Genomic DNA, 14,193 nt, shown 5'->3' with positions numbered 1-14,193 from the left:
GCCTCTTCCTCCACCAACACAGCGGGCTCAGCCAGCCCCTGACTCCTCTCACCATCCTCCGGCAACTCCACTGAAAGCTCCTCCACAGATGAGACCTCCTCCACCGGGCCCCGCACAGCCTCTACCCTGCGGGTCCTCGCGGCCTTGAACTTGGCCTCATTAAGATACCGCTCACTAAGGGCCCCACTTTTGCGCTGCAGCGCCAAAACGTATCGCTCCTGCTGGGACACTTGGAGCTCCAAGGCCTCCAGGCCTGGCTTCATTGCCTGCCTCTTGGAGGACCACACGCGTAAATAAGAGGTGTGCAGCTTCTTTAAATCAAGGGACAGCTTCTTAAGCTTTGCCCCCTCCTGCTCCACTAGCCTGCTCCGAGCCGCCACATGCTTCCTGTATTGGGAGTAGGTCTCCCCCATCTTTGGGCCTGTTCCCAGGTCCTCCACTGCTGGGATTCGGAGGCCGGTACTAGGTCCCTCCGGGGTACTAACCTTGCTGGACCCAGGCTCAGGTCCCTCTTTCCTGCCTGGGCCGGGCAGGGCACTTGGGGTCCCAGGCTTTGGGGCCTTCTCCTCTTCAGGACTAGGCCCAGGGCCTTCCATCCTGTCCGGGCCGGATAAGTCACCTGAGGTCCCAGCAGCTACACACACAGCCTCTCCTCACAGATTCAGGAAATGACACACCTGCTGTGTGGGCTGCAGTACCAGTGCTGGCCAGCAGGTCACAAGGCAGGATGGATCCACCACACCATGACACCACCAGCCTGAACCATTGATACAAGGCAGGAATGTATCCACCACACCATGACACCACCAGCCTGAACCATTGATACAAGGCAGGATGGATCCACCACATCATGACACCACCAGCCTGAACCATTGATAGAAGGCAGGATGGATCCACCACATCATGACACCACCAGCCTGAACCATTCATACAAGGCAGGATGGAGCCATGCTTTCATGTTGTTTACACCAAATTCTGACCCTACCATCTGAATTTCACAGCTAACATCCAGACCCATCAGACCCGGCAACGTTCTTCCAATCTTCTATTGTCCAATTGTGGTGAGCCTGTGCGAATTGTAGCCTCCGTTACCTGTTCTTAGCTGACAGCAGTGGCACCCGGTGTTCTGTCTTGGCATTGGTTGTACTTGTGGCAAGATTCGTTTAGACCCGGTCTGTAAGAATGTGTGCAGCAAGTTGAATGATCGCTTTAACAGATAGTTTACTCAATGAATAACAACTTCAGAGGTGTTTTCCAATGCTTCTTTATGCTTCAAGGTAGCAAAGGTATGAACATAAAGGTGTTTTCATAGGTAAATTTCCAGTGATGTCACAACTTCCTCACTCTACAGTTTCTTGATAACCACTAAACAAAAATGGGGGTTACAACAGGAAATGGAGGCTGGAAGCAACCAACTAGTCAAAAACAGCAGGGGTGTGTGGATGATACCAAATAACATTATAACATAACATGTAAATAACAACTGCTAAACAGTAAAGCTGCGTGGCAGCACACCCGGTGTGGTCTTCTGCTGCTGTAGCCCATCTGCTTCAAGGGTGGACGTGTTGTGAGTTCAGAGATGGTATTCTGCAGACCTTGGTTGTAACGAGTGGTTGTTTGAGTTACTGTTGCCTTTTTATGATCTCCAACCAGTCTGCCCATCCTCCTCTGACATCAACAAGGCATTTTCCTCCACACAACTGCCACTCGCTGGATATTTTCTCTTTTTTGGACCATTCTCTGTAAACCCTAGAGATGGTTGTGTGGGAAAATCCTAGTAGATCAGCAGTTTCTGAAATACTCAGACCAGCCCGTCTGGCAGCAACAACCATGCCACGTTCAAAGTCATTTTAAATCCCATTTCTTCCCCTTTCTGATGCTCGGTTCGAACTTCAGCAAGTTGTCTTCACCACGTCTAGATGCCTAAATGCATGGAGTTGCTGCCATGTGATTGGCTGATGAGCAATTTGTGTTATCAAGCAATTGAACCGGTGGACCTCATAAAGTGGCCGGTGAGTGTATATCCAGAAGGGGGTGAGAGTAAGGTACCTGATCCTCAAAATCTTTCTCTCCTTGCAAACATCATGTGGCTTATCTGTGCTGTTCATACCCCATACTGACTCTCAGGCAATGAACCCTCTGTGTGCTTGGATGCTAGGGCAGGAATGTGCTTATCTACTCCACTTCAGTGAACACATGTAGGCCTGCCTTGAGAATGGTTAACCCTTTACAGCTTAACATTTGCGCACTGTTGCTTCTGGTAGAATGGCATTTAACACCTTTGCGTCTGCTATGATTAACCCTTCATAGCTGAAACAATAATACAACCTCCTGCGCTTAGAGGCGGTGCTTAAGAGTGTGGTTTGCCTGTCTGGCTACTGGATATGGCGCTAAAGGTCTTGCTGCCCTCTCAGGACTGTGGGTGCCCTCGCATGATTAGAATTGATGATAAAATGAAGAGTATTAGTGCATTACCAAAAAACACAGTTTTTATTAACATTTTTAAAAAAAGTAGGTCATTGCTCACAAACACATGTAATATACAGGCATATAGTAGGATGCAGATGAGACCACCTCTAGGACCATGGTACCCAGTCAGTGGTAAGGGAAGTCTCCACAGTGTCCTAAGGCTTACATGTTTTGAGGGACAGAACCTCTTCCGCTTCAGCTGGGAGTACCAGATGTCAATCTAGAGAGTTCCAGCCAGACAGCACCAGAGCCTGAGGTCGTTGCTTCAGCCTCAGGATTCTCTCCTGCATCTTTCTTTACAGATGTGGGAAAGCAGTCTCCTAGTTGGCTATTTCTTCCTTAGAACATCTCACAAACATACACTATATTGCCAAAAGTATTGGGCCAGCCCTCCAAATCATGAGATTCAGGTGTTCCAATCCCCTCCATGGACACAGGTGTATACAATCAAGCCCCTAGGCATGCAGACTGCTTCTACAAACATTGGTGAAAGAATGGGTCGCTCTCAGGAGCTCAGTGACTCCAAGCGTGGTCCCGTGATAGGTGGCCACCTGTGCAATAAGTCCATCCGTGACATTTCCGGGCTACTAAATATTCCACGCTCAACTGTTAGTGGGATTATAACAAAGTGGAAGCCACTGGGAACAGCAACTCAGCCACCAAGTCGTAGGCCACGTCACATGACAAGGCGTGGTCAGTGCATGCTGAAGCTCACAGTGTGCAGAAGTCGCCAACTGTCTGCAGAGTCAATAGCTAAAGACCTCCAAACTTGGTGTGGCCTTCAGATGAGCCCAACAACAGGGCGTAGAGAGCTTCATGGAATGGGTTTCCATGGCCGAGCAGCTGCATCCAAGCCTTACATCACCAAGTGCAATGCAAAGCGTCGGATGCCGTGGTGTAAAGCACGCCACCACTGGACTCTAGAGCAGTGGAGACGTGTTCTCTGGAGTGACCAATCACGCTTCTCTGTTGGGCAATCTGATGGACGTGTCTGGGTTTGGTGGTTGCCAGGAGAATGTTACTTGCCTGACTGCACTGTGCCAAGTGTAAAGTTTGGTGGAGGGGGGATTATGGTGTGGGGTTGTGTTTCAGGGGTTGGGCTTGGTCCCCTAGTTCCAGTGAAGGGAACTCTTTGGGCAACATTTTGGACAATTTCATGCTCCCAACTTTGTGGGAAGATTTTGGGGATGGCCTCTTCCTGTTCCAACATGACTGCCCACCAGTGCACAAAGCAAGGTCCATAAAGACATGGAGGAACCAGTTTGGGGTGGAGGAACTTGACTGTCCTGCACAGAGTCCTGACCTCAAGCCCATAGAACACCTTTGGGATGAATCACCTTTGGGATGAATTAGAACGGAGACCTGACCTGACAAATGTGCTTCTGGAAGAATGGTCCAACTTTCCTATAGACACCCTCCTAAACCTTGTGGACGGCCTTCCCAGAAGAGTTGAAGCTGTTATAGCTGCAAGGGGCGGGGCCAACTCAATATTGAACCCTACGGACTAAGACTGGGGGGCCATTAAAGTTCATGTGTATGGAAAGGCCGGCGGCCCAATACTTGGGGCAATATAGTGTATGAAGAAAAGTGAAATGTCTAATTATAGATCAGTCTGGATTTTGTCCATCCTGCTCTGTTGAACTTCTAGGACTAGCGCTGGACTCTAACAAGAGGTGTCAGTGATGCAACTAGTGGATTCCAGTTATAAGTGACTACGTTTAAGAATGACAGATTTTTTTTTTTATCCATTTACCTAACCATGTCTCTATTCCGCAGGTTACAAGAATACTTCTAGATCCATCGTTGTCTATCGCGATTATTTCACTTTGGAATCAGCAATCGGAATTCTTTAAGTTTACATATCTTAGTTATTTTTTTTTTTCACCTTCAAAATTAATTTTGCTGGTAACCGTTACCCACCCATGCATTATTCCATCAGCAGGGACTTGTACCTTGTGGGGTGAAGCACAGAGGTCAGACTGTTAATACAACCTGTGGGTTGAAGCCATTTATGTCCAAGGCCTCCGCTTCTATTTGTGGGTTATGCTGCTGTTTTGGGGGCAACTTAGACAACATTGTCTGATATTAATGACGGTGGAGGGGTATGTTCTTTTGCTTGTTGTATTCAATGTTGTGATATTTTACAGAAGTAAAGATATTCAATATTTAAGTGGAATGCATTAATAACTACGCCACGTGTGTCCTACCCCATCATCTTATAGCTGGAGTCTCTTTTCTGGTGTCCTAATCGTTGGTACACAGTCTGGGCTGTAGGGACCCCACTAATTCAGCGGAGTGGCACCTAAAGATTATTCTGAACCCTTTTTATTTTATGACTTCTTATAATGTCCGTAGCGGTGATGATCCTGTTACTCAATATCTCACACCAATTCTCTGAGATATTGAGAGACAGGATTCGGAGTGAACAGCGAAGCATGCAGAAGAGGCCTTTGCCCTGCCTCTTCATGATCTATCTCATCCCTGCTGTGCCTGCCCCATCAGCCCTGCCCATACTCCAACCCTGAAAATTTACATTTTTTTTATTCACACAAAAAGAGCTTTCCTTTGGTGGTATTTGATCAGCACTGGGTTGTGTGTGTGTTTTTTTTTGTTTTTTTTTGGTCTTTTCTAATATATTGCACACAAAAAAAACCAAAACAGTATTTTTTACTTTTTGCTTTAATACATATCAAATAAAAAAAAATAATACATTTTCTTCACAAATTTAAGCAAAAATGTATTCTGCTACATCATGTCTTAGGTTAAAAAAAAAAAAGTCCCAATAAGTGTATATAAATTGGTTTGCGTGAAAATTATAGCATTTACAAGCTTATATTATATATATATTTGTATTTATTTTTTATACTAGAATTGGTGGCAATCAGCAACTTATAGCAGGACTGGGATCGTACGACGGGTATTCTGACACTGAGTGGGAACTAACTGCCACTGACATCCCCAGGGACGCAAATACAGGGATCAGTGCTAATAAAAAGCACTGACACTGTAGTAATGACACGGGGCAGGAAGGGGTTAACATCTGGGGCCATCAAAGGGTTAAGTGTGTGTCAGGGAGTGATTTAACTATGTAGTGTGTGGTGTTTTAGTAGGGGATGTGCTGGTTTTTATCTCCTTGTTTTGCAGGGAAATAAAAACCAGCATGTCCTCACTGACAGGAGAGAGATCTGTGTTGTTTACATTCATAGATCTCTCTGTCAGTTGCTCCGCCATTCGCCAAGTCCTAGCCATGAATCACTGACCAGGACCTGGCGACTGACATCTACAGGAGCCAATGACAACGCGGGTAGGATGGCGCACACGTGCCCCCTACCTGTAAATGCAGAATCACACATATATATATATATATATATATATATATATATATATATATATATATATATTTACACATATGGTTCTGCACAGAGCGGCCACCCTGTAGCAATAAAACTGCTGTAGGGTGGTCTCCAAGTGGTTAAGGTGTGCAGGACAGGTGGCAAATTGGAGTACACTAGAAGCTGGAAAATTGGTGAGCGAGTCTAAACCCCGCCTCCCGCCTTGACCTTTGTAGTAATGCCCCCCCCCCCTGCTGCTCTTAAACCCTGATTGAAAAAGGCTGCCACTCTTCTGAAAAGCAATTCTCACAGTTTTTTTCTCAGGTGCAATTGAGGCAATATGTCACCTCCTCACCCCCTCTTTTAACCCCCTAAATGCTGCATCACTGTCACCACAACCATGCGCACGCAGGTGCGAGGAAGCTGCATTGTATTGGAATGGGTTGCGTTCAGTGAGTAGTAGTCGGTTGCAATTCTTGAGAGTAGGTGTGTAAATTGGGGCAGGCTTGTAGGGGCCCCAGTGCATTACTTTGCCCCAGGGGGCCCATGATGATATTAAGATGGCCCCGAGTAGCAGCACACTGCCTTTCTAGAACATCGAAATTTTTCTATACTTGCAGATTCAGTGCAGTGTGTAAAAATGCAGACATGTTACATGCTTCCACCCCTCTCCTCTCTGCAGCTCTCTGTTCCATTGTGGTGTGAATGGGGCACATGGAATACAATAGTTTTCTGTGTGCTCCGGGGCAGGGTGGTGTTTTTCTGTCCTTGTAGTGGATTAACCGTTTCAATACCGTGCAATTTTACCCCTTCCTGCCCAGGCCATTTTTCAGGTTTCAGCACTCTCACACTTTGAATGACAATTGCGCGGTCATACAACATTGTACCCAAACTAAAATTTTATCATTTTCTTCACACAACTAGAGCTTTCTTTTGGTGGTATTTAATCACCGCTGGGGTTTTTATTTTTTGCTAAATTAACAAAAAAAGACCAAAAAATTTGAAAAAAAAACCACATTTTTCTTTGTTTCTGTTATAAAAGTTTACAAATAAATAATTGTTCTTCATAAATTTAGGCCGAGATGTATTCTGCTACATGTCTTTGGTGAAAATAACCCAAATTAGGATGTATTATTTAGTTTGTAGGAAAGTTATAGAGTTCACAAACTATGGTATAGATCTGAATATTGATCAATCCTGAAGTACTGACGGCCAATCTAATTTCTTGAGGTCCAAGAATGTCAGGACAGTACAGATATCCCCCAAATGTCAGAACAGTACAGATATCCCCCCAAATGTCAGGACAGGACAGATATCCCCCAAATGTCAGGACAGTACAGATATATCCCCCAAATGTCAGAACAGTACAGATATCCCCCAAATGTCAGGACAGTACAGATATATCCCCCAAATGTCAGGACAGTACAGATATCCCCCAAATGTCAGGACAGTACAGATATCCCCCAAATGTCAGGACAGTACAGATATCCCCCAAATGTCAGGAGAGTACAGATATCCCCCAAATGTCAGAACAGATATCCCCCAAATGTCAGAATAGTACAGATATCCCCCAAATGACCCCTTTTTGCAGAGTAGACAGTCCGACGTACTTCATAAGAGGCATGGCGAGTTTTTTGAAGTTGTATTTTTTTGTCATAATTTTTCCGAAAATGAAAAAATGAAAAAAATTATTTTCACTATTTTTTTTTTTACATACTGTCACCAGTGCAGTACAGCGTCATCATATAACTGGCATGGCGGTGATCAGGGACACTGACTGGTGACAGTATGAAAAAAAAAATATATATATTTTTTTTTTATTTTTTTTTATTTTTTTATTATATTTAATTTTTTATTACATTTTTTTTTATTTTTAAGATTTTTTTTCATATTTTACTATGACCAAAATAGTACAATGTTACCATAGTAACATTGTACTACTTTGGGGAAGTGATCAGTATTTTTTTTTTTTTTTTACACAATTTGCTTATAGCAAAGAATTACTTTGCTATAAGCAAGCATTTACCTGAATGAAATCGATTCATTCAGCTTTTTTTTTTTTTTGTGCTTAGCTGTGATTTGGTCACAGCTAATCACATGACATGTGCATGTGATTAGCTGTGAGCATTCACAGCTAGGCACTAGTATACAATGGATGGCATCATGAATGAAGCCATCCATTGTATAAAACTGTCATGTGACCTGCTGTGATTGGTCACAGCAGGTCACATGGTGCCAGCAACGGGAGCCGGTACTCGGATCTGTCATCGGCCGTGTCCGAGGTGCACGGCCGCCGACAGATCGCACTGCTGCGCCGCTCTGCACTAGCGCAAACGGCGCATGTGCGGGAGCACGCCAAATGGCGTGCACTCGGAATGGAGGAGCACATCTGAAGCCGCCAAACGGCCATTGGCCGGGCGGCTAATGGTTAAGAACTCATTTACACCATGAGATAACAGAGGAAACCCCCCTTGGCAAAGTGTAACTTCCCTTGCAAGGTGAAGAATCTATTTGCCTTTAGTAAATGAACGGCTCTGTATTCGTTGTTACATCTGAAGCTGGAATGGCGAGTATATTTGCTGCAAGACGGAGAGACTTTACGTAGTTTAACCGATTCCTGACCGCCCTATAGCAGAAATACTGCTACAGGGCGTCACAGGTGCGCAAATCACGTAGATATATGTGATTTTCCATCTCCGGGTAGGGGGCATGCGCGAGACACGGTTGTCATTCACAGCGCCCTGGCCAGTGATTACCCACCAATGTGCTGTAATTACTGAGAACTGTTTTGTTTACAAACAGTCCTCCTCCCTGTCGGCTCAGGCAACACTGCACAACATAGCCATCCAGAGCAGTGTGATTACAGTGAAGCACACAGACCCAGCCCCCTAGTAAAACACTCCCAGCACACAGTTCACCCTTTTGATCCCCCTCCTATTAACCTCTTCCTGCCCAGTGCCCTTAGTACAGTGTCAGCGCTTTTTTTTTTTTTTTTTTTTTTTTTTAGCACTGATCACTGTATTGGTGTCAGTGGGGATTTCAGTGACACCAAGTCTGTTCTCCCCCAGTGTCAAAATGTCCGCCACAGTCCCACTATAAGTCGCTGATCGCCGCCATTACTAGTAGGAAAAAAAAATCCCAGTCTCTATACCGCCATTTGTAAACGCTAGAACTTTCACGTAAACCAATTAATTTACACATATTGGGATTTTTTTTTTGTAGCAAAGACACGGAGCAGAATACATTTTGGCCTAAATTTATGACGAGATTTGATTTTTTTTCTTTTTTTTTACTGGACATGTTTAATAGCAAAAGGGCCAAAATATTTTTTTTCTCAATTGTCACTTTTTTTTTTTATAGCGCAAAAAATAAAAAAAAGCAGAGGTGATCACATACCACTGAAAGAAAGCTCTATTCGTGGGGAAAAAAAAGGACGTAAATTTCATTTGGGTGCAGCATTGCACGACAATTGTCAAAGTAACGCAGTGCTGTATCGCAAAAAATGGCCTGGTCAGGAAGGGGGGGGGAGGGAATCCTCTGGAGGGCGAGGGGTTAAAGGAGTATGCGGTGTACAAACAGTCAGCTAGTGTAGAGGTACTTAAAGTGTTACTAAACCCCGGACCCCGCACTCGGCATATCCGCTTTCCCCAGACCCCACCTTCCCTATATCTGCTCTGTCCCAGACCCCGCCTTCCCTATATCCGCTTTCCCCAGACCCTGCATTCACTATATCCGCTCTCCCCGGACCCTGCATTCACTATATCCACTCTCCCCGGACCCCGCATTCACTATATCCGCTCTCCCCAGACCCCGCATTCACTATATCCGCTCTCCCCGGACCCAGCATTCACTATATCCGCTCTCCCCGGACCCCGCATTCACTATATCCGCTCTCCCCAGACCCCGCATTCACTATATCTGCTCTGTCCCAGACCCTGCATTCACTATATCCGCTCTCCCCGGACCCTGCATTCACTATATCCGCTCTCCCCGGACCCCGCATTCACTATATCCGCTCTCCCCGGACCCCGCATTCACTATATCCGCTCTTCCCGGACCCCGCATTCACTATATCCGCTCTCCCCGGACCCCGCATTCACTATATCCGCTCCCCCCGGACCCCGTATTCACTATATCCGCTCTCCCTGGACCCCGCATTCACTATATCCGCTCTCCCCGGACCACGCATTCACTATATCCGCTCTCCCCAGACCCTGCATTCACTATATCTGCTCTCCCCGGACCCCTCATTCACTATATCTGCTCTCCTCGGACCCCGCATTCACTATATCTGATCTCCCCGGACCCTGCATTCCCTATATCCGCTCTCCCCGGACCCCGCATTCACTATATCTGGTCTCCCACAGTACACAGAACATGGAAATGCAATTATTTTAGTAAATATAAACTGTTAAATCCCTTTTCTGAACATGAAGAGGAACTTCATCTTGCAGCATGACAACGACCCAAAACATCCATCCAAAGCAACAAAGGAATGGCTTCACCAGAATAAGATGAAGATTTTGGAATGGCCCAGCCAGAGCCCAGACCTGAACCCGATGGAATGTGAGAAGCGGAAACAGCTGTCATTGTTTGAACACTGATTGAAGTAAATTAAAAAATTAAAAAAGAGCATTGGGGGCTCTAGAGGGTGACGTGAGACGGACAGTAATGGTAAGGCCCGAATCTGATAGAGACACACTAGAGAAAATATTCTCCCTGCTGGAGAGAGCCAAAGGGGGGCGTGCTAAAGTAGTGCAGCTGCGGAGCCACTTCTGCAACCAACCACAGCGAGAGGGCGAGACCCCCGATGCAGTACTCCAATGCCCTATAGGAGACGCTAAATGAAATACAGCGGCGAGATCCAGAGGCCATGGGAGCTTTCTGGGAGGTGGACCGGCTACTACGAGACCAGTTCATAGTGGGGCTCTCCAACAAGTTCTTACAGGACAAATTGCAAGAGATGACCCGGACGGGGCCCGACATGACATTCTACAGCATCTACTTAGCTGCCGTGGAGAGAGAGGAAGAGTGCATACCTGTGACGGCGAGAATAGTGTGTAGTACCCATGCTACAAGAGGTCCGTCTGCATCTGAAGACTCAGAATCCTTAAAGGATGTGGTCCAGGCCCTGCGGACAGAATTAAGTGTTCTTGCAAAGAACACTTATTGTTTTCTCACAAATATATTCTTTTTCCGTTTCTTATTATAGCCAAATTTTCCACGCTAACTCCTCCCACAGTTTTTACACTACAAAGACAAGTAATATATCAAAACGTGCGGATTGTTCCCGATCGGATTGCTATTACTTTGTGGAACGTTTCGCCGAATGGTTCACGAAATATCGCGGTTTTTGTGGTGAAATTTTCCCATAGGAATGAATAGTGCATCTAGAGTGGGAGCAGAGCACAGCTAGAGTGTGGAAGGAAAAATCAGAACATGATTTGTAAACTGCCATCACTCTGTCATTTTCAAGCCCACCTACACATATCTTATATCACAACGTTCAGCTATCCCTGCTGTCACTAAAAATGTCCACGGCTAAGCCATAGTCCTGATAGTTTTCACAATATGACCATTTGTTTGCAACTCACCCCTCCCATTGACTTTCATTGAATCTTGACTCACAGCCACCTGAAATTTTAAGGGACGTTTTTAAACTGCAACTGTGCCTTCACTTTTAATATTTCAGAGACATACTATACATCAAAATGTAGGTCTGGTTCTTGTGATTCTCACAATATAAACCTCTTCACAGTAGCATTTATACTTTTAAAACTACAAGCGTTTGAAGATGGCAATCGCCAGTGAAGTTGGCAAGTTGGAGCAGTGTGTTTACAAAAGCCTGTCAGCTTTCTGTGACTGACTGAGTGAGTTGCCATAGCAACCAAAGATGACTCAGGCAGCTGAGTCACCCAGGCTGGACTGTGAGCTGCAAAATACAAGTTGAAATGCATTTCTCACTCTATCAGGCTTCCCATGTGCACTGCTTACATTTCATCAATCATTTGGATGCAAGAACACTTCACACAATTTCCCCAGAAATTTTAGATTTTCTAGTTATTATTATTATTACATCGAGTTTATATAGTGCCAAAGGATTTGCTCAGCGCTGTACAATACAGGGGGGACAATACATGAAACAGTACAGCAACTACAAACAGCACACGAGGGGTTAGAGGGCCCTACTCTTTCGAGCCTACAATCAAGAAGGGAAGGGGTAGTGGTACAGGAGGAAAAGGCTATGGGGAATGGAGTGGTGGGAGGAATGAAGGAGAACAGCTGTTAGGTGAGGGTGGGGTAGGCTTCCCTGAAGAGGTGGGTTTTCAGGGAGCGCCTGAAGGTGAGGAGGGAAGGTGACAGTCTGATGGATTGGGGTAGTGAGTTCCAGAGGATGGGGGAGGACCTGGAGAAGTCTTGCAGTCGTGCATGGGAGGAGGACACCAGGGAGCAAGATAGAAGGAGGTCCTGTGAAGAGCGAAGGGTACGGGTAGGGTGGTACCTGGGAATCAGGTTGGTGAGGTAGTTAGGGGCAGTGTTGTGAATGGGTTTATAGGTCAGAGTGAGTAGTTTGAATTTGATGCGTTGGGCAATGGGGAGCCAGTGGAGGGATAGGCAGAGGGGGGTGGCAGAGGTGGAGCGGTTGGTGAGGTGAATGAGTCTAGCCGCTGAGTTCAGGATGGTCTGAAGCAGGGAGAGCCTGCACTGGGGTAGGCCGGTGAGGAGGGAGTTGCAGTAGTCGATACATGAGATAATCAGGGAGTGTACTAGTAGTTTAGTGGTGTCTGGGGTAAGGAAGGAGCGTATCTTGGCGATGTTGCGAAGGTGGAGCCTGCATGTGTTTGTAAGTGATTTGACATGAGGTTGGAAGGAAAGGTTTGAGTCCAGAATGACGCCAAGGACTTTGGCTTGCGGGGCAGGATTGATGGTGGTATTGTTGGTAGTGATGGATAGGATGGGGGGGGGGGGCGCGGGCAGGGGGAAAGACGAGAAGCTCGGTTTTGGAGAGGTTAAGCTTGAGGAAATGGAGCGACATCCAGTCTGAGATGTCGTTTAGGAGGTGAGTGATGTGGGGATGAGGTGAGGGGTGGAGAGGTAAATTTGAGTTTCATCGGCGTAGAGGTGGTAGTTGAAGCCGTGGGAGTGTATGAGTTTGCCAAGGGAGGAGGTGTAGATGAAGAAGAGAAGGGGTCCAAGGACAGAGCCCTGGGGGACTCCAACAGAGAGGGGGAGGGAAGGCGAGGTGGCACCGTTGTAGGAAGCGCTGAAGGAGCATCGGGATAGGTAAGAGGAGAACCAGGAGAGAGCGGTGTCTCTGATGCCAAGGGAGAATTAAGAGAACTTCGGCTGGAAGCGTCCCAGATGAAGGCAGAATCTCTCTGGTCTCCGGAAATTACCTTAGCACCTTGCGCCACTCCACTCAGGATAACTCAGCTGCGGGGGCACGTCAAAAGGGAACCCCTCTGTTGGGCTTGTCGACAGTATGGCCACATGGCCAGAGAGTGCCTAGAACAGATGAAGTCCGAGACAACGTTAAACTTCCAACCGCCGTAGTAGCTGGGCGTCCTGCGGCGGTACACCAGAAGCTAAGCCCTAAGCATGAGAAACACGACCTGTATGCCAGCAGCCCCGTTATGGAAGCCAAGTTGGAAGGCCAGAAGGTACGCTGCCTAGTTGATACAGGGTCGGAATGCACCCTTATGCCTCTGGATTTCTTCTAAAGACACTTTGGACATATGATGGAGCCGGAAGATGGGAGTGTCATGAAGCTGACGGCTTAACAGAGAGATGGACGTCCGAGGAATAGTCTGGATGCGGGTCCGGCTGTGTGGGCAAGACGTCGGCAAGAAGGGGGTCATGCTGGTGGATCATTCGTCCAGGAGAGGGATGGACGTGACACTAGGTATGAACGTGCTGAGAGACCTAGACCACCAACTCTATGCCAAAGAAGGGCCGAGGTATTGACAACGGGCCACCACACACTGGCCAACCCAGAAGGTTCTACGGCAGATGGTGAGGAGCTGTAGTCTGCGAAAGGGCGACATGTCCGGTCGGCCCATTGGACATGTGAGGGTGCCGCAGAGGACCCCGGTGAAGATCCTGCCTCGACATGAGCGAATATTGATGTTCCCGGTTGGGGCTTGACGACGACTGAATGGACTGGAGGTCCTGATCGAGCCCGCTTACCAAGAAGAAACGCAGACTCAGGTTGTGGGGGAGTGCCTTAGACAAGTGGTATATCCCAATCCAAGACCAGTGCAGAAGGAAGGGTATGCCCCAGGTGATCGAGTGATAGTCAAAGCCAAGCAGCCGTCTGGAAAGTTGGATGGGCGGTGGGAGGCGGTCCCATACACCGTGAAGAGGAGGGTAGACCCTGCCATCTCGGTCTATG

At 46.8% G+C, this 14,193-nt stretch overlaps 2 protein-coding genes across 2 annotated transcripts in view; both read left to right on the top strand.

Annotated features, from left to right (window-relative positions):
* The window catches only part of LOC149441354 (ribonuclease inhibitor-like), a 28,969-nt gene extending 24,330 nt beyond the window's left edge, over positions 1-4,639 (top strand). The window contains exon 5 of the mRNA XM_089657449.1: positions 4,246-4,639. Coding sequence (XP_089513575.1) covers positions 4,246-4,264 — 19 coding nt within the window. The 3' untranslated portion in view covers positions 4,265-4,639. The remainder of the gene's footprint in view (positions 1-4,245) is intronic.
* Positions 1-14,193, top strand: part of LOC149441353 (NACHT, LRR and PYD domains-containing protein 12-like) — a 268,132-nt gene that overhangs the window by 145,811 nt on the left and 108,128 nt on the right. The window lies entirely within an intron of this gene.

The sequence above is a fragment of the Staurois parvus genome, unplaced genomic scaffold, assembly GCF_062004578.1.
Source record: "Staurois parvus isolate SC_StPar_1 unplaced genomic scaffold, SC_StPar_1.0 ptg001001l, whole genome shotgun sequence".
Taxonomy (NCBI): domain Eukaryota; kingdom Metazoa; phylum Chordata; class Amphibia; order Anura; family Ranidae; genus Staurois; species Staurois parvus.
Note: the sequence above shows the minus strand (reverse complement) of the source record. Positions and strands in the feature narration are given on the sequence as shown.